The 19,583-nt window shown below is 44.2% G+C and overlaps 1 protein-coding gene across 4 annotated transcripts; it reads left to right on the top strand.

Annotated features, from left to right (window-relative positions):
- Window positions 1–1,345: 1,345 nt before the first annotated feature.
- GPR89B (G protein-coupled receptor 89B) lies at window positions 1,346–19,283 on the top strand. Of its 4 annotated transcripts, none has more exons than XM_017830772.1 (14): window positions 1,346–1,435; window positions 4,779–4,838; window positions 5,599–5,702; window positions 7,199–7,305; window positions 8,079–8,180; window positions 10,933–11,053; window positions 11,305–11,385; window positions 14,494–14,603; window positions 16,053–16,141; window positions 16,530–16,622; window positions 16,977–17,072; window positions 17,643–17,732; window positions 18,386–18,451; window positions 18,615–19,283. In XM_017830772.1, exons 1-14 carry the CDS (start codon window positions 1,394–1,396, stop codon window positions 18,819–18,821), a joined length of 1,368 nt encoding a protein of 455 aa, XP_017686261.1. In that variant the 5' UTR covers window positions 1,346–1,393; the 3' UTR covers window positions 18,822–19,283. The 4 variants fall into 4 exon arrangements, with proteins under 4 accessions (XP_017686261.1, XP_017686260.1, XP_017686262.1 ...); XM_017830771.1 differs by having other exon boundaries at window positions 16,044–16,141; XM_017830774.1 differs by lacking the exon at window positions 1,346–1,435 and adding an exon at window positions 1,619–1,748 and having other exon boundaries at window positions 16,044–16,141.
- Window positions 19,284–19,583: the final 300 nt, after the last annotated feature.

Raw genomic sequence — 19,583 nt, 5'->3', positions numbered from 1 at the left:
AAACAAAAAAAGATTCAGACGCCCTTGAGTTCAAGCAGGGACATGATTGTGACATGAAGGATTAGATCTCACACCGATAGGCATCAGGAAATCCCCTGTCTGAGCTTTTACTTCCCTTCTGGCCCCATTCCTTGATATATTATGATTGCAAATCCTGAAAGGCATCTGCAGCCCTGCTGTCAGGGTGGAGGGAGGATGGAGAGGGCCCAACACGGGAGATCTGTCTCCCCTTAGGTGGGAAGATGGGCCTGGAACAACCATGGAGTGTCACTGTCCACTGCTGACCCACTCCTGCACAGGAGTCACAGCGTGGGAAAAGGGCAACTCATAGAGCCACAGAACAGTTTGGGTTGGAAGGGGCCTTAAAGATCACCCAGTTCCAACCCCTCTGCTACGGGCAGGGACACCTTCCACTAGACCAGGTTGCTCAGAGCTCCACCCAGCCCGGCTTTGAACACCTCCAGGGATGGGGTATCCACAACTTCCCCGGGCAACCTGTTCCAGTGCCTCACCACTCTCACAAGGAAGATTTTTTTCCTAATATTTAATCTAAACCTGTTCTCTTTTAGTCTGAATCCATTCCCCCTTGTCCTGTCACTACATGCCCATGTATATAGTCCCTCTCCATGTTTCCTGTGGGCTCCCTTCAGGTACTGGAAGGCTGCAATTAGGTCACCCCTAAGCCTTCTTTTTTTTCCAGGCTGAGCAATCCCAATTCTCTCATAGCAGAGCTGCTCCATCCCTCTAATCATCTCGGTGTCCCTCCTCTTGACTCGCTCCAACAGCTCCATGTCCTTCCCGTGCTGGGGACCCCAGAGAGTGGTGTTTGTCCCTCCAGGAGCCCACCTCGATCCCGGGACACCTCTATCCCCGGGACACCACGATCCCGGGACACCTCCATTCCCGGGACAACTCCATCCCGGGACACCTCCATCCCCGGGACAGCTCCATCCCGGGACACCTCCATCCCCGGGACAGCTCCATCCCGGGACACCTCCATCCCCGGGACACCTCCATCCCCGGGACAGCTCCATCCCCGGGACAGCTCCATCCCGGGACATCTCCATCCCTGGGACACCTCCATCCCCGGGATACCTCCATCCCTGGGACACCTCCATCCCCGGGACACCTCTTTCCGTCCCCTGGCTAGCAGGGGGTGGCTTTTGATGGGCACCCGCAGTGCTGAGTCTCGGCAGGGGCCAGGAGCAGGGCTCAGACTCCCACATTCCCGCCGACGGGATCACTCCCGTTTCCCCTCGAGGGCCGTCTCGCCCCGCCAGGGGGGCGGAGCTTTCCTGCAACTGGCCCCGCCCCTTGCCCTAGCCCCGCCCCCGGGCAGGCCCCCGCGCGCCTGCGCACCGCGCGCGGTGCCGGGAGCGGGGCGGGCGCCGCCATGAGCTTCCTCATCGACTCCGGCATCATGTTCACCTCGCAGGTAACACCCGCCGCCCCCACCGCCGCTGCTGCTGCTGCGCGGCGAGGCCACCCCCGGCCGGCAGAAGGGCGAGGGAACGGGAGGGTCCCGCTTCGCCCCGGGGTTCCCGCCTCGGCCGCCGCCCCTCCGGGAGCGTGAGGGGCGGTGCCTGCCGGTGCGCATGCGCAGCGCCCGGCGCGCGTGGGCCTCCCGTTCCCCCGTGTGTGTGTCGCGCTGTGGCCGTGTCGCGATATGGAGACCCCCGAGCTCCTGCCCCGTCCCGGGGCTGCTCCCGCACGTGTCGCGGTGACCCCCGCGCTCCTGCGGCGGCCAGGTCAGGGCTTCGGTGCATAAGAAAAGGTTCAGCCGATAAAGGTCATAATGGAGCTTTTTTGCGTGAGTGGAGCTTTTCCTGCGATACCGCTCCACTTCTTGAGCCCGAGTGTAGCTTTGGTACTGTTAGCAATTCACCCAGCGCAAACATTTTCCTGTTTTTTTTTCTTTTTTTTTTTCCTTTGAATTCCGAGTTCTGACTTATCTAATTAGCTTTTCTTTCATTTCTGGTGGCGGCTTTTCATCTTCTCATCACTGTATACATTTGACATCAATATACACTTCCGTGTGTTTAAAGTTTCCCAGTTGGATCAGGCAGGGGAGTTCATCTTGCTGTTCTCTCTTTAGGGCTTGGTTTGTTTCTGGTGCTCCTTAAGAAGATTGGATGTAGGCAGTTGGACCAGATGATGGCTGTGAGTCTCTTCCAGCCGAAAGGCTATCCCATCCCATTCCAGTCCATTCTTCTGTTCCAGGTTTACCCCTGAGGAATCTGCTTGTTTACAGCTTTGGAAGGTTTTTCGTTGTCTGCTTCCAGGAATTTAAAAGGACGCCGCTGTTTTATCCCAAGTGCCTCCTTCTCCATTGATCCTGTGATTCAGCACTTCCTTCAGTTTTCTCTTTCTGCTGCCATCTTTCCATTAATCCTTGTTTTACCCCAGCTGAACTCACATAGGAGCCCTTTAAAGCTTTTCATGTCATCCTGCCTTTATCATTATGAAGTGGGTTGTGGTCTTGGCATACTTGAAACTGTCCTGTTGTTTTGTGTGAGGAAACAGTACCTTCTTCCTTAGCCTCCTTTGCTAGGAATTTATCTTGCCACTGTGTTTTCTTTTACCTTCCACTCCTGCTCCTCCTGAGTGAGCATCTAAATGCCTCTTCTTCCTGGCTGCCTCTTTGGCAACTGAGGTGGTCCAGCTGTTTGTTTCTGCCAAAGGGGCAAGGTTCTGCTCTCTCTTTGTGCTCCCACCAGTGTTTGGTAAGATGAGTTTAAGTGGATCACAGAGGGATCTGAGCTGCTGAGCTGGTGTGAAATTTTTGTTCTGTAGTGAGGAGGGATGAGCTGAGGAAAGAGAACCTTTCACCTCTTAGCAGCAGCTGGTTGTCCTTTACGGGCTTTAATGCACAACCCTAATTCCTGACAGTTTGCAGGACAGGTTTTGGTTGTTTCTTAGAATTGCAGTGTCCTCCTACTTGATAATGCTTTGATTTTTACTCATAACATGCTTTTCCACAGCTTTGATACTGTTAACAATTCACCCAGAACAAAAACTTTCCCCTTTTTTTACCTTTGAATTCTGAGATCTAACTTATCTAATAGTTTAATTTCTTTTCTTTAATTTCTGATGGCAGCTTCTCATCTTCTCATCATCTTCAACAGTATCAAGTGAGGTGTTTAAATCACTGCATGTGTTAAATGCTCAAGATTTTGCTGACTTTATACATCACTTTAACCTGATTAGATTGTGAACAGTTACATGTCTTTCTGTGCTTTTGTACAGAAGACAGTCCCTAACACAAGGGAAATCTAATCTTCTTCTATAATTTTCTCTGTTATTATTGCACTTATCTCCTCATCTTTTTCTTTTACTCATTTCTTTTTGAAGAGTTCGACTCTACCTTTTCCCTCCTTTCCAGTGTAAAATGTGGAATTACTTTATGTAAATCTCATTTGCTTATCATGCTTCTTTAACTTATGACCTGTAGATAGGAGGCTTGTGGAATATCTTTCCTTTTTACAAGCAGCTGCTTTAAAGTCTGAAGTCCTCCTCCAACAAGTCTTGCCAGCTGTTGCCAATCATTAGACCTCATTCGACCTCATTCCTATTTCAGTTCCTCTTTCAAGGCACCTGTGTGTGATCTTCCTTGCCCAGCATTCCAGGTATTCCTTGTCTGTAAATCATGTTAGTCTGTTACCTTTGCCACTGTGGTAACTCCTGATGTGCAGGGAAATAATCCACAGACATTTCTTTGGTTTTGTCTTTGAAAGTTTCCCATCTCCACCAGAACACTCTGGCCTTTTTTCCATGTGCTCTGGGGAGATAAACTGACTTTATTCCATGACGTCTGACATATTCTGCTCTTTGCCTTGGTCAGAGCTACTTCTGTAGAAAGATACTGAATATCTTCTGAATTCTCTTTTTGCTTGGGTTCTTTTAAATCATTACACTCCCTTTTTCAGTATTGTGAGAAGTAAATGGAGCTGTCCACAGGGGGCCTGACAACACACTCCCCTTTTGCTCTCTGCAGCTGTGTAATTGCAGTTTTGGCCACCTTGCTCAATTTGATTTTGTTTCATTTATCTGCAAAATACCTGTGATGTTAACTTGGTTTCTTCAGGCATGTGCTGAAACTTAAAGCAGATTTTGTAAAGTGCTCTGACAGCCGCAGAAATGCAAAGTGCTGTTGGTTTTTCCTGCTTCACCTGCCTCGTCCATGTGGCTTTCTGCAGCTCCAGACTGTGGTTTGAGGCATTCAGCAGTGCCTTTTCCCTGCCTTACAGATGCTTGTAACACTTTTCACTCACTTTTGTGTCAGTGAGTGACAGCTTTGCTGTGAAGACCCCTCCAGAGAAATCAAATGGACTTTAGTCTTAAGGAAACAGCAGATATCTTTATAAAATTTACTCATCTCTAGAAGATGTGTATGTGTTGGACATTCAGGTGTTTGCTTTGCCTCCATTACTGTGTTTCCTGTAAAAAAACTGGGGGCTTTAATTCCGTAGATTAGAAGACTGAAACAAGAATCAACAGTGCAAGGGATCCTGGCAGGCCAGGAACTAGGGAATTCTGAGAATTTAGGAATGCAGAACTGGGTTGTCTTGACTGGATCCTCCATAAGGCCATAGCCTTCTGTACCTGCTACACATGGATATGTAAAATACACTTTCTTCCATGGTACTGTGGGAAGTTTTAGTCTTTTGTGGATCTTGGGTACTTTGGCCCAGCTCTTTTCCTTCCCTGTGTTTCATGTACAATCAGTAGGGAAGGGGCTTTGTGTTCTGCAGGTGTTCAGTGCTTCATCTCTTCTGCAGGTGCTGTTCTTTGGATTTGGGTGGCTGTTCTTCATGCGTAAGCTCTTCAAGGATTACGAGGTGAGAAGGAACCTTTCGTTACAAGTCTGTGTCTTCAAAATTACTCCCAATTATAGAAGTATTTTTAAAACTGCATTTAGCCTTATTCCTCTCTTTAATCTCCTTTTTTCTTATTTTGAATTGTGTCTGCAGTTGCTTTCTTTTGAATTTCCTCTCGTGCTTCTGTTTGAAAGACTCCCAGATATCTGAGGAAGCGGCTTCCTCTGGGGCCAGTGAAAGTTTCCACGTTGACTACTGTTAAATAAAAAGAAATATGCAGGATATGCAGGGGTAATAGGAGACTGGTTTGCTTTTTGCTTGAGCAGGCCTGTCTTGTACAACTGTAAAATTTTTGAGACAAAATGAAATTCAGTGGTTAACTTTAAACCAAGTGAGATGTGTTCATTGGGGCTGAATTAGTTGGGAGGATGGGATGGGATAAAAATGCCAAGTTCTCTTATTCCTAGACCGGTATGTGAGTGTGGTGTAGGTCAGAGATGGCTTAAGTGTGAGCCAGATTCAGACCCAACAGTTTGTCTGATGTGGATTTTGTTTTTAAATCTCAGGTTAATGTCTAAGAGCTCTGTTAGCTTATGAGTTTTCCCTCTGGTTTCCAAGAGGATTTTGGTTTCTCCCTAATTAGATAAAAGGAAGGGTGCAAGAGACCTGGTTGTGGGCCGTCATCATGCCTTGTGATTTGTGTTTGCTACCTGAGGGATATCAGAAAGCCATTCCAGGAATGGAAATGCCTCATGTCTCTGGATTGTTTTCTGCATTGCAGGTTCGACAGTATGTGGTCCAGGTGATCTTCTCTGTGACTTTTGCCTTCTCTTGCACCATGTTTGAGCTCATCATCTTTGAGATTTTGGGAGTGCTGAACAGCAGGTGAGTCTGGGAGTCCCCTCAGGGACTAGCCTGCCTTGTGTTCTGCACCATCTTCAGGCTAACTTCTGAACTAATGGATTAGTCTTGGATTGGGGAAAACATGTGAGGAAACTGCCAACAACTCAACGAAGGTGTCTGTGCAGCAACATTTATTAATTTGGCAGAACATGAGACTAGAATCCGTAAGCTTCCGATTTTCTATGCAATCACTATTAGTGTGGTCTAGATCCTTAGTGCAAGGCTTTAGTCTTTGACTTTCTCCATTTGTGAAGTTAAAAGGAACAGTTTCTTTTATGGGAGTATTGTGGAGCTTTAGATCATTGCTGAAGAGCACTTTTTACAGACGTTAAAGGACTACAGAAACTTTAAGCACTAGTTTTTCTGTGCTGGTCAGAGCAGGGAATAAGATGTGAAGCGGATTGTGGAGTGAAAGCAAGGTCTGTAACAACAGAGGATTTGTGAATCAAAGGTGCATCCTCCCTGGACCATAGGGTGAGGACTTCTATGTAAAGAGGATGTTAAAGACTGTCTGCTTTGGAAGTCAGTAGGAAAGAGGAGATAGAACAGTAACATGTAAAGGCTAAGTTGGTTTTCTGCTTATTCTGTCTCATCATACTAGTATAAGAGAGCAGTCAAAGGAGTTGAAAGGCAAGAAATACAGAGCTGATAAAAGGTAATATTAGTTCTGACTGTATGTTATTAGTATGTAGACCTTGCAACCAGAGAGGTCGCTTAGGAGAATGTTTTTATAAGCTTCACTAAAAGGATAGATGAAAATGTTTGCCTCTGAATTAGTTAGGCAAAAAGTGACAAGGATCCTCATAATTTCTTCTTCCCTGAGGCTCAAAGAGGATATGAGTTAATGCTGGGAATGGGACATGTGTTTTTCTATTCAAGTAAAGTGAAAAGTTAGTTCAGCCCAAATGAATCTCGTCTGCATTTGACCAATCTCATTTGATCAAAATGATCAATACTCCTTAAAAATCTTGCTTTGCAAAGTCTTGCAGATGAGACAACTCACTCCAAAGGGAAACATGTTGAATTATCAACATTAAATATTTTTAGTCTTTTCAATATTTAGCCCTGTTTTGACTCAGCCATTCATTAGAGTATTAATGACTGCTTATACTTAGTTTTGATTTACTGTTCAACTAGATGAGCAGTCAGTCACATGAATCATGCTGCAACCAGCATTAGTCACCACAGAAAATACAGTATTTGATAAAGTAGCCCAGTGTGTTTTTCTGGATAGTTGTTAATTTTGAAATACACATCCTTGAGCTCTGTATTTAAAATTAAAACCAAACAAAACCCCAAAATAAACAAGCCTCCCTCCCCAACCCTAAAAAATGCAAAAAAATCCACTATATTCTGTGTGCTAGGCTAATATTATTCCATGCATGATGTAGTTGAAAGGATTGTTTGACATGTGATTTTCCTTGAGGGATGTGTTGTATTATGATATCATGCTAATCAGTATTTTGGCTTTATTTCAGCTCTAGATATTTTCACTGGAAGCTGAACCTGTGTGTCATTTTGCTCATCCTGGTCTTCATGGTGCCCTTCTACATTGGTTACTTTGTTGTGAGCAATATCAGATTGTGTGAGTATTTGGTTTGTGACAGTGGCACTGAGAACTTGGGACTGGGGATACAAGTGAGAAATAACTTTTCTGGGACAGAGAGATATGTTGGTCACTGTCCTCATTGCTCCCTCCTTCCTCTGGCTTTCTTCTGCCTGTATAGCTTCTCTTTGGAACTTTATGCTTTAGCATGAACTGGTCATTGAACAGTCAGGAAATACTTTACACGACTCCAACAAATGTTACTTTTCTTCATGGGTTTCGACAAAGTTGGGCACTGTAGGGTGGTATTACTGGAATTTGTTCCTTTGCAATTTTAAGCTTGCAGCCAGGCTCTGGAACCCATGGCAAGGCTGTGTTGTTCTGCTAGGGGGCAAAAGAAATGAGGCAGAGAAGCTAAATAAATCAGTCTTGAGGCAGAAAAGCTCAATAAATTACTTTTTTTTTTTTTTGGCTTCTACTGTCTGGATGAGTCTTCTCTCTCTAATGGACACTTAACCCTTGAGCTATTGATATTCATTGCTCTTTTGTGTTAAGCTTTGGCATGGAGGGTGGTATTAAATGTGCAGTTTTGCCATGAAGATGAAATATTTAAGTTTCACGTCACACAGCATCAGAAAGACTGTGGGAAGTGAAGGGGTGCACACCGTGAGCTGTAGCTCTGTCAGTTCTCACCTGCTTTGTCCACCTGTGCTCAAAGTAGCCTTTAGACCAGTGTGGCGATTTTGCAAGCTAGAAAAAGCCCTAAAGGGGAAACCTCTTTTAAATTCTGCCTTTTTTCCCCTCTCCATTAGTGCACAGACAGAAACTCCTTTTTGCGTGTGTTCTGTGGTTGACGTTCATGTATTTCTTCTGGAAGTTGGGGGATCCGTTTCCTATCCTCAGCCCAAAACATGGTGAGTTTCATTTTCTTGCTGATTCCTTCCCTCCTCCAAATAGCCTTTGTTATCTCTTTTATCTTGGAGCTATAATTATCTCATCTCTACAGCTGGGACTGTAGAAAGTAGCTCTTGAAACTGAGGGTCTGCTCTGCTTTGAAATCTGCAGCCTGAGGGTTGTCAGACTGACAGAAATGGGTGGATACACCTGGATTATTTGCATGAGTTTTCTTTCATTATCACAGGAAAACCTAAGGGAAGCGAGTGAGTCCTTACTGAACCTAGACTGAAAGGACACTTTGAGGACACAAAAATCTCCACAGAAAGTTGATCACAATTTTTGTTCACTTATTTCTTTTATTGTGGACACCAAAGCTAGTTTATTTAAGAAGGGAATCATCAACCAACCCTTCACCTGACTTTTTTTTCTGTCAGATTATTGTTTCTTGTGGCTGAAATCAGATCAGTTTAGCATGGGTGGCTGTCCAGTTGACGAAACATGTCAGGGGCAGCCTAAACACCAGACTTTGGCCAGCAACAGGCCTGGCAGCATGTGCTGGCTTTGGTACAGATCCATGCACTGCCTGAGCCCAGGGGCAGTGCAGTTGCCTGGTGTTAGAGGGTGAGTTGGTGAGTTCTGCTGGGTGCCAGAGCTATTTATGTGCAGAATTAGCTTGGGCATAGTTGTGTAGCAGTCATGGAACCAATGCAGTGTGAAGATACTGTGTGCTCTTGGGCTTGTTTGGGTCCAACAGAGCTTGTTAGCACGTGCCTGGCTGTGCTGAGAATCCTTGAGGCACCCAAGTGTGCTGAAGACTGTAACACTGTAGAACCACACTATTTGTCACCCGGGTTTCCTGTGGAACTTACATTGCCCTTAAAGCCTGTGTTGGAAAATCGTTCGTGTGTTGTTCTCAACAGGTGAATTTCACCCAGTTTCCCTCAAATTGGTGAATTCTGTGTGCATACATAATGGTCAGCTTAGTCTTCCTGTTCTCTAGGAAGCTGCTTCATTCTGTACTAATTTGTAAGAGAAAAAATTGAAGGACACCAATTGCTGTCGGGGCTGCTCACCCTTTCATCTGTCATCGTAAAACTTTTCTGAGAGGGAGCGTGTATCTGTGTTTTGTAATTGTGTCATTTGCCTCAGAAGTACAGCAGGTACTGTACAGTGCAGATCCCTCTGCCCAGTGTTCCACTGCCAAGGAAAAGGTGCATCCACTGTGAACTGCAGAAGGTGCTTGAGTTGGCAGAATGGGATACCCAATGAGAACTTAGCCATGGAGTTTAGGTAATCCTTTTCAGGTCTCTGAGAAGGTTCTGGGAGGCTACCCACCGTGTGAAGATTTGCAGAACTGGTAGTGGGGTGTTTTCTGTTTTTAACTTCTCCTTTCTGGGATGATAACACAAACAGTTGCACAGTGCCTTATCCTACCAGGTGTAGACATAAGGTTAGAGCAGATGATTCCCTGCTTCACTGCTGTGGTGCTGCTGTCCTGCCTGTACAGACAGGGCTGCTGCAGGGTTTCATCCTGACTTCGGGAGCTCATAGTAGAAGGAAGGTTATGCTTAATTACATACTAGTATTCTGATAAAGCTCTTACCTTTATCTGAGTTGAGAAAACATTCACTTTATCTGGCCTGATCACAAGAGGGCTGCTGTGAGTGTTGTGGGGAAGCATTGCTCTAACCAGTGGAATGTCATGTCATTTTGAAGGCACCTCTCTTTTAGCTGCTGCGGTCTGACAGTGTGTGGGGCAAAAGGCCAGTGTATTGTAGCACATTCTGTAGCTCGTGTAAATCTCTATGCAGCTGCACATGACTGTGTGTCTCGGTTTCCCTTTGTGAAGTCTTTTTGCCTTGTTTTCATCATTTATTCCACTTCTCTGAAGCATGAAATGTGGCTTGGCGCTTGGCCATCTCAGCTTTGCAATCGTATAAGCTCCAAATGTGCTGTGTGTGGCAGCTGCTCTGTAACTACCTCCCTCAAAAGTGACTGCTGTTTACTAGGACGTGGCACCGTATCCCGAGAAGACAGGTTGAGATCTGTGTTTAAGAATAAATGCAGCTTCAGTGCTTGGTGTTGGTTGCAGCACAGGCTTGATGTTCATGCTGAATTACATGTTCCAGAGTCCACTTGGTGCTCAGGTGGAATACCTTGTTGGCATTCACCTCAACAATTGTGTGTGTCAACCAGATGAATGCTGAACAGCCAGGAGCAGCTTAAGCTTCCCATACTGTCATACCTCCACTCTGCTACAAGCACAACTTGGATCTGATGTGGAGGGGTCACTTCTAAAGACAATTCACAGAATAGGGATTCCTCTCTGTCTCCAGGCATTTTTAGGCCAGTTTTGCTGGGACCAACTGGTTTGGTGACTCTAATCCTGATAATTGCAGAAGTGTCTGTGGAGGATGTCTCCTTTATAGTGTCTGGTGGATGATCCATGTTCCCACCTCAGCAAAGGGCAATCATAATGTTTTATTAATTTGGAACCAAAATTTTGACTGTTAGTCCTCTCCTTGTATCTGTCTTAAGTTTCTTCATAGCCAGGGTTTCCCATCCCTGTTTCTAAGCATGGTAACATGATTTCTGAGAGAGACTTCCTTTCTTTTCACAGTCCCTGTCTGTCCTTCCTGTTACCTGTGGTGATTGCAGGGAGAAGGCAGTTGGATTAATTAAGGAGCTCTGTACTGTGTTGGGAAGGCACCAAGTGTGGAGCAGAGTGAAGAGAGCAAGGTTACTAATGCCATGTTTTCCCTCTCTCAGGAATCCTGTCTATAGAACAGCTCATCAGCCGCGTTGGTGTGATTGGGGTGACACTCATGGCTTTGCTGTCAGGATTTGGGGCTGTCAACTGTCCATACACTTACATGTCCTACTTTCTCAGGTAACTGCAGCCTTATGAAATATTTGTCCAGCTTTTTGAGATTATTCTTCTGCTTTTCCTGTGTCATTGTTTCAAGTTCCTTTGTTGCTTTTTTTCTGAACCTAGCTATCGCCATGTCTTTGTGCTAGAACCATCTCCACTGCTGAAGGATATTCTCCTTATACAGGCTTCTCCCTTCTTTGTTTCATGGGCATGTGCACATCTCCTCTGAAATGGGATAGCAGGCCTAATTGGGTGTCTTCATTTTGTAGGAATGTGACAGATGCAGATATTCTGGCTCTGGAGCGACGACTCCTTCAGACTATGGACATGATTGTTAGCAAGAAAAAAAGGTGAGAAGGCAGCAGTAGCACGAAATTATGTATTTCAAGGATTTTCAGTCAGTGTGGTTCTTGAAATCACCAAAATTATTAGTCCTGTCAGGGCTGTGTGTTCCAGTGAAACAGGTGACTGAATTGGGGTGAGCTGTGTGTGGTGTTTTGTTCTGACCTGATACATGACTTTGGTTTTTTCCCAGACATGTGCACAAAATAGTGTCCTTTGTGAGTGCAGTGGCACAGATTAGGCTTCCAAGACAATTTGTAATTCTCTGGTGGCAGCATAACTAGTCTGTAGGGTGGGCAGCTTTCTCTCTGCTGAGTCAGAACCCTGAGGCCACTGCAGCTGGCTCTTACTGGTGGTGTCAGGACAGAAGTGGTCTGTACATAGGGGGCACTTCCCTGCTGTGTGGATCTGGTGGTTCTGGTCAAAACTGAAGCAGGGCAGTGAGCTGCTGTGGACACAGCTGTATTCTTGCAAATGGCAAGGTTTACATTAGGTAAGTTTTGCAGAATTGCAAAATATTGCTAATGTGAATATAATGTAGTACATAAGTGTGCCATCAGAACTCTGCCTGTGCTGGTTTGGCTTATTCCAGGTACCCCAAGCTAAAAAACTGCTTTGGAAACAGTGCCATTTCATTTACACTGAAAAGGTTTTTGTCTGCCATTACAAATTATGTGTTGCATGCCTTACTAATTGTGCAGAATAAATACAATTGCCATAGTCAATTCAAAGGTTTGACTGTCTGACACTGAATTCTCACAGCAGTCCCCATAAACTTTACTTTTGGTGCCCTGTTGTTTTAATGGAACCTTTTAAAATAAGCAAGGGAGCTTTTAGGTAGTCTAACCTTGCTGAATTTATCACCAGCATGTTTATCTGCTAAACAGTATTAGCAGCTGAAAGTGTAGTTAAAGCATAACCTCCTTCTTCCCCTTGGAAAATGTTAAGTGGTGAACAACTGTTAACTGCATACTTGTGGTCATGTGTGAGATGGTAAGTAGTGAGAGAATTTAATTACTTGGGTTCAATTGATTTAATTGACTGGAAGCCTACTAAAATACCAACTTTGGACTTAAAAGAGATTGTGCTCTTTTGTTTTGTACAGAGGTTTTGGACCTCTGGTCCAGGGAGAGTGATGTTGGAGTAAAAGTAAGGATGTCTGGGACTTTCAACTTTCTTGCCTTTCTATGGCCATGAAATATTCTGCATATAGCAATTTTCTAACCATTATGAAGAGCCGTGTTAACATGTATTAATCACTTGGGAATTATACTGAAGTTCATGTATATGTGTTTAAAAACACCCAATCAAACCCCAAACAAGCCCCAAAACTATGTAGTCTCAGAAATGTGCAAGAAATAGCAGAAGCTTGAATTCTGTAGATTTTGTTCTCTTTTTTCTTTGACAGGGAGCAGTGGCTTGCATAATTGGACTGCTCATATAAAGCAGAATTTGAAAAGTTAGCTATCTACCAGTCCAAATGCATTGCAAATCATTTGCAGAACAAGTGGGAATAGCAGTATTTTACAGTGTAGGGTAAATGCTACAGTACCATAAACTCTTAGTTACTTGCTGGCCACCTTCTCAGTGCCACTGATAGTTCAGAACTTACCAGTGCACACAACAGTTGTGAAGCAATAGAACAAAACTTTTTTGATCTTTTTGCTGATCTTGACATTGTGGAAACTCACCTCTAGGGCTGTCAGGTTCTTTATACTCATCCTTGCAGGTATGACATAACTTAGCCTCAGGTTAGAATTGCCTAGATTCTGTGACACCATTGCTTTGTTGGGCTTCATGTTAGAGTCAGATCAGCTGCTCTGGCATAGATGCATCACAAATCTACACTGACAAAGTGTGTGGGTTTTACCTGTGGATCCTTTCTGTGAAGTCTCCAAGACTCCTGACTACTGGGTGGGTACAGAGATCCCTGTCACCTCTCAAAGGAAAAGATTTGCCTTTGTATATCTGTAGCCTTGTGCTTCACCTTGACATTGCTGCATTTTTGCTGCAGTGCTGTGGATCATGTGGGATGGAACATGTGACTCGGGTTCTGGGAAGAAAGCAAGGATTAAAAATGCATTCCTTACATTTGGCAGCTTTTGGGATGAATTGGATTGTTCTGGGATCTCTGTTATTTGTGGTCTGTGGCCGTGTGTGCTTTTATGTGTGTCAAGTTGGGTGCCCCAAGGGTGTTTCTTCTGCTGGATGTGAAACAGAAATGATGAAACAATTTTTTAAATTTTTTTTTTTTTATTACACTGCTTATCAACCTTGAAGCTCAGCACCAAATGTAGCAACACTGGCTGCAGCTGCAGGAAAGGGCCTAAACACTGTTCAATCACGGATCACCTTGACAATCCTTTGCATAGTTTTCAGCCTAGGAGTGGATAGCTGGCTCACAAATTTCCATGGGAAGAAATGCAAGGGAACGAGACCAGAAGCCAGCACTGCTGGTGGGGATCACGCTGTGGTGCACAGGGGAGTGTGAGGGACGATGGGCAGCTGTGCTGTTGGAATGAGGTTCAGGAGTCATGTTCTGATCGCCTGTAGTTCAGTCCAATAGCGGATTTGTGTATTTCTGCTTCATAACAGCTTGTCATGCAGCCCAGTAGTGAGTGACAGCATATCAGAGAGTGCTGTGCACACCATCCAGTGCTCACAGGTCCGTGGAGAAGGTAGATGTGATAAAGAAGAGGTGTCCAAAGGGAGAGAGGAACATGAGAGGTCTTCCAGTTCCTGAACTTGAGATAACACAGTCATGTGTTTGAGGAAAGGAAAGAAACTAATCATATGACTGAGAAATCCATTTGAATTCTTATTTTTAACTGGGTTTAAATCCCCTTAAGGATTGAAACAGGATCCTGAATGGAAGATTTGGGAAGCGTCTCATTGAATCTTGCTTGATTAGATCTGGGCTCAACTCCAGAGCTAATCAGGATAATTTTATGTGGCAAGGTTGGTGCTTAGAGGGAAAAAAAGAGGGCATCTGTTTGCAGAGAATTTAGTTTAGCACTGTCTTTTAAGAAACTGGTGATTTTTTTTTTCTTTTTTCTTGTTTTGATTTTTCATAAAAATACTTTGTTCCTAAGGACTTGTGTTTTCTGTTCTTTCAGGATAGCAGTGGCTCACAGGACAATGTTCCAGAGAGGAGAGGTGCATAACAAACCCACTGGTTTCTGGGGAATGATAAAGAGTGTTACAACATCTGTTCCAGGCAGTGAAAGTATCCTTCATCTGCATGCTGGCACCTGCCTTGGGAGGTGAATCCAGCTTGCTTTGTTTTGAAAGGTAGAAGGTTAGTTGGGACAGTCACAAAGCATTTGTGTTTCAACACATTTCAAACCTGATGTCTCCTGGGAGGTTTGCTCTGTAGCACTGTGCTGTCTGACCTTTTGGCCTGGGCTTCTTGGACGTGGTTTTACTTAGACACAGGCAGAAGTTGTGTGTTTCTGCCCTGCCCTGTGAATGTGCTGTTGCATGACCATGGCTGAGGTGTACAGCAGATCAGAGGGCAGATGTGCACACTTACAGAATCATGGAATGGCCTGGGTTGGAAGGGACCCCAAAGATCATCTGGTTTCAACCCCCCTAGTGGCAGGGACACCTTCCACTAGACCAGGTTGCTCAGAGCCCCATCCAGCCTGGCCTTGAACACTGCCAGGGATGGGGCATCCACAACTTCTCTGGGCAAAGTGCCTCACCACTGTCACAGTGAAGAATTTCTTCCTAATATCCAGTCTAAACTTGCCCTCTTTCAGTTTGAAGTCATCCCCCCTTGTCCTATCACTACATGCCCTTGTCAAAAGTCCCGTCAAAAGTCCCTCTCCAGCTCTCTTGGAGCCCCTTTAGGTACTGAAAGGCTGCTATAAGGTCTCCCTGGAGCTTTCCATTTTCAATGCTGAGCAACCCCAGCTTTCTCAGCCTGTCTTCTAGGAGGTGCTCCAGCCCTCTGATCATCTCTGTGGTGTGACATTGCAGCCATCTACCCCATCACATCACTGATGTGAGAGTCAGCTTTCTGTTCTGCTGCATCCTGTGCTGGATAGGAACAGGTGAATGGAAGTTGTTCTACCCAGGAGAAAGGAGTAGAAGGAGAAAAGGGAATAGACAATGGGGCTGTATTTGTCTAACTTAGTTACTTACCAATGATTTCTGTCAGATCACTTGAAGTGTGCAGTTTGCATATTTAAGACTGAGGATTCTTCTTCCTCTTCTTTCCCACTAGCTGTTAAAATCAGAATTTGGCTCTTTGTAGTAACCACTAATCTCTTGGGGCAGTTACTCAGCAGTTCTGTTTATGAAGCTGATGTGAGTGTGACATATTGTGAGATGCACTTCAGTGACAAGGGACACTGAGCAGCAGCCTTTGAGAGCTCTGGTTCTATTCTGTGATGTGTTCCCCAGGCAGGGAAATAAAGAGTTTGTTGCATGACTGCCTAAATAGTGTGTACTGCCTACCTTCTTAAACTGGAGCAGTGTGCAGTATGTACATCCTTGGGATTTCTTTGGGTGCCGTGTTAACAAGGAACATGAAGACTGAGTCAAAAAGCTGATCTGGATCAAAAAAGTGATCAAACCTTTAGATGTGGCCCTTGGTCTGAAGGTGGAGAATGTTCTGTTTTTAGCTAAGAATATGTGATGTGTTCTAGCCTTGACTATGCTGGTTTGCCAGATCTGTCCCTTATCCAGCAAGAAGTGGATGCCCTGGAAGAATTGAGTCGGCAGCTTTTTCTGGAAACTGCTGACTTGCATGCAACAAAGGTACACAGCAAATAACTGCCCAGATGGGTGTTGGGAGGTCAGAGTAGTTTGAAAGAGAATGTGTGCTACAGAAATTAAGTCTGTTCGACAGGTGAATGTTGAAATGCTGTAATACAGCGGAGTGAGGATATGTTTCTTTAGCTTTGGGTCTAGAGGACAGTTTCCTTCCAGTTCTGATACGTCCTGGAGTCTGCCCCATATCCCTAGTAGCCATTCAGAAGCTTCTGAATTAACACTTATGAGTTCAGAAACATTTGAATTAAAGGTGTAGAAGGTAGGGCTGTGTTTGCTACTATCCATACTCCGTTAGAATTTTATGTTGTGGGTGATTGTGAAAATGATGTATTTTTTTGTGTTCTGTTCCCCTCCCTCCTTTTGTGTTTTCCAGGAGAGAATAGAGTATTCCAAAACTTTCCAGGGAAAATACTTTAACTTTATGGGTTATTTTTTCTCCATCTATTGTGTCTGGAAAATCTTCATGGTATGTAAACGTTTTATTGCATTTTATGTGGACTTATGTCATACCCTGCATAGCTTGTGCGATACGTGCAGTTCGTTAAGTAATGCTCTTAGTTTCCTTAAAATTGGGCTTCTGGAAGTTCTGAAAGAAACTGGCCCTTGGCTGAAATAAAGCTCTGGATCTGTCTTTTTGTGCAGACATTTGGCATTAGACAAGCAAGTCTTACAAGTGTGCATTTTGCACCTTGTTAGACAATCCGACCACGCCCTGCCCCTTTCCTCAGTGATACAACCTAAGCCGTGAATTTGTCTCACTGTGACAGAGAGAAATGCTTTTGTCTTTTTGTTTGAAGGTAAATCCATCTCTTTCTCACAGGCAACCATCAATATTGTGTTTGACCGTGTGGGGAAGACTGACCCAGTCACAAGAGGAATTGAGATCACTGTAAATTACCTGGGAATCCAGTTTGATGTGAGTCTTTACTAATTCTGACAGCCTTTTCAGCAGTTCATATCCTATCTAAATAAAATCATACTGCTGACAGGGAGAAGGTGGTGGACCCTGGGAATGTGTCTTTGGCTTTTGACTTATTGAGGAGGAAGGGAAAATGCACCATGAACGTTCCTTTCACACTGACTCTATGCTGAGATGGTGATGTGGTCTTGCCAGAGAGGCATTGATTAGCTTTTTATGTTTTGGAGAAATGGAATCACTTTAGACAACTTGCTTAGATTAATACATATCAGCTACAGAGTAATTTTGATTGCTTATGCAAACGGGTGTTCTGTCATTTACACTTTTTAAATATCTCCCTGTGAGAATGGGGTTCTTTGTGGTTGGTGTAAGCTAAATCTGTTTTTCTTGTGTGTTTGGAGTAAACAGTTGCTAATACATTTGTGAAAATGTCTGTTATGTAAACCTGTCTACAATGGATATCTGTACATTAGGAAATACAAAGACCCTGAAGAATTGGCAGCTATACAGTGTGGTGTCAATGGGGTTAGCTCTAAAGTTTTAACTGTATTCTTCTTTTTGATACAGGTCAAATTCTGGTCTCAGCACATTTCCTTTATTCTTGTTGGGATAATCATTGTTACCTCTATTAGAGGGTTGTTAATCACACTTACAAAGGTAAGAACCAGGGCTCTTAAGTGGTTTTAGACCTGGAAATCCATTATCAGATCTCTACCTGTAGATGGGACAAATACTGTGCAAACTTTGAAAATACATTTATATTTAAATGTCTGAATATAAGTACTTGCAGAAGGAGGAAGGTAGGAAGAATACCTTTTGCAGTAAATTTCCCCACTCAGTCTCAATTATGACTGTCAGGAAGAGATATGTAAATGTTAAATAAGATGTTAAATGTAAGCAAGGGTTCAAAATGCTGCTGTAACCAAGACTTATCAGTAAGGTTGATGAGATGGTGATTAAAAGCATCTGGATTACTTAATTTGAGCTGCTGGTAGGACTGGAAAGGGATTAACTCAAGAAACATGTGACTCAATGTCTTGACCTGGCCTTTGATATCTAAGCTTAAACTTCTCTATATATTGTGCTGTGACTTCTACCACATGGCACAGCTGCCTTTGGGAGATGTTTAAGACTTAACACTGCAGGTTTATGAAAGTAAGATACAGGTAGCCTTCTAGAATGTATGTTTTTTATTGGTTTTTTTTTTCCTAGTGAAAAGGTATTGAATGGGATGTACCTTTCATGCTGTCCTAAGGCATGTCAGATTTATCTGACTGCTTATTTCCAGTATTTTGGTTTTTTTTTCCTAGTTCTTCTATGCCATTTCCAGCAGCAAGTCCTCCAATGTCATCGTTCTGCTTTTAGCACAGATAATGGTGAGTACGCGGAGCCGCGGGCACACCCGTGTGCATTTATGCATTTTTATATGTGTGCATATACGTGTCATAAGGTCTTTGTGTGCTGACCCCTTTTAGCCACGTAGCCTGTTGTGAAGCAGTAGCTGCTTTCCCTGTGTTAATTAGCTGTGTTAATTTGCAGGGTATGTACTTTGTGTCGTCGGTGCTCCTGATCCGGATGAGCATGCCCCCGGAGTACCGCACCATCATCACAGAAGTCCTGGGAGAGCTCCAGTTCAACTTCTACCATCGTTGGTTTGATGTCATATTCCTAGTTAGTGCCCTCTCCAGTATCCTCTTTCTCTATTTAGCTCACAAACAAGCCCCAGAAAAGCACATGGCCCTCTAAGTGAGAACTGCAGCCACGCACTGCTCTCTGTCCTTTCAGCTGCACTGCTGCAACTCCTGTGGATTGCACAATGTGAAGAGAGCCAGGACTCTTTTGTGTGTTCCAGCAGCATAACTGGCTCTTTGAACTTCCATACATGTCACCATCAAGCTCTGTGGCTCGTTTTATTAAGGTGCTACAGCTGGAGGGGAAGAGGGTGCACGTATTGAACGTGAGACAGTTCATTGCCAAGCAATAAGGGCACTCCCTGGTGCACCACTGCCCAGGGACGTCAGAACTTGCATGATAGGCTGTCTGAGGGAACACCTCTTAATGTTGGAACAACATCTTCATAGAAGGCACCAAGGAAATGTGATTTTTCTTTTGAAAATCGGTTCATAATTGGGATTCAGAGGACGGCAATCCTGGAATTGAATGTTTGAGTCTGTGGAATTAAATAAGCTTTTGTAATATCTCATGCAAGCATCAGCGTTGGTTTTTTGTCAGTCCCTAAGGTTTGGCTGGATGCCAGCTAGAAAGTGGTTAGGATTTACTGCCTGGCAGAAGTGGAGAGGATTTCACTCCATTTCTGTCTGGAGTGTGTGCTGGTGTGTATCATTAGTGCCTGATGTCCTTAGGAGCTGGAGATCAGCTTTCTCTTGCTGAGTCTCAACTTTCTTTCCTCTCTCTGCATAAATGTAACTGAGGCTCTGGATTCCTCTTTGCTGCAGTTCAGTGTGAAGTCAAAGACCACAGCCATGTCTTATTTATGTTGTATGTTAC

The sequence above is a fragment of the Lepidothrix coronata genome, unplaced genomic scaffold, assembly GCF_001604755.1.
Source record: "Lepidothrix coronata isolate B3197 unplaced genomic scaffold, Lepidothrix_coronata-1.0 Scaffold183, whole genome shotgun sequence".
Lineage (NCBI taxonomy): Eukaryota > Metazoa > Chordata > Aves > Passeriformes > Pipridae > Lepidothrix > Lepidothrix coronata.
The sequence above is the reverse complement of the archived record's forward strand: the minus strand, read 5'-3'. Positions and strand labels throughout refer to the sequence as shown.

What these genes read in the sequence shown, in the direction of transcription:
- GPR89B (XM_017830771.1), top strand. Translation starts at nt 1,394, where the DNA reads ATGAGCTTCCTCATCGACTCCGGCATCATGTTCACCTCGCAG. An exon ending in ATTGTTAGCAAGAAAAAAAG is followed by an intron (nt 11,386 to 14,493) that starts GTGAGAAGGCAG and finishes CTGTTCTTTCAG; the next exon opens with GATAGCAGTGGCTCACAGGA. An exon ending in ATCTGTTCCAGGCAGTGAAA is followed by an intron (nt 14,604 to 16,043) that starts GTATCCTTCATC and finishes TTGACTATGCTG; the next exon opens with GTTTGCCAGATCTGTCCCTT.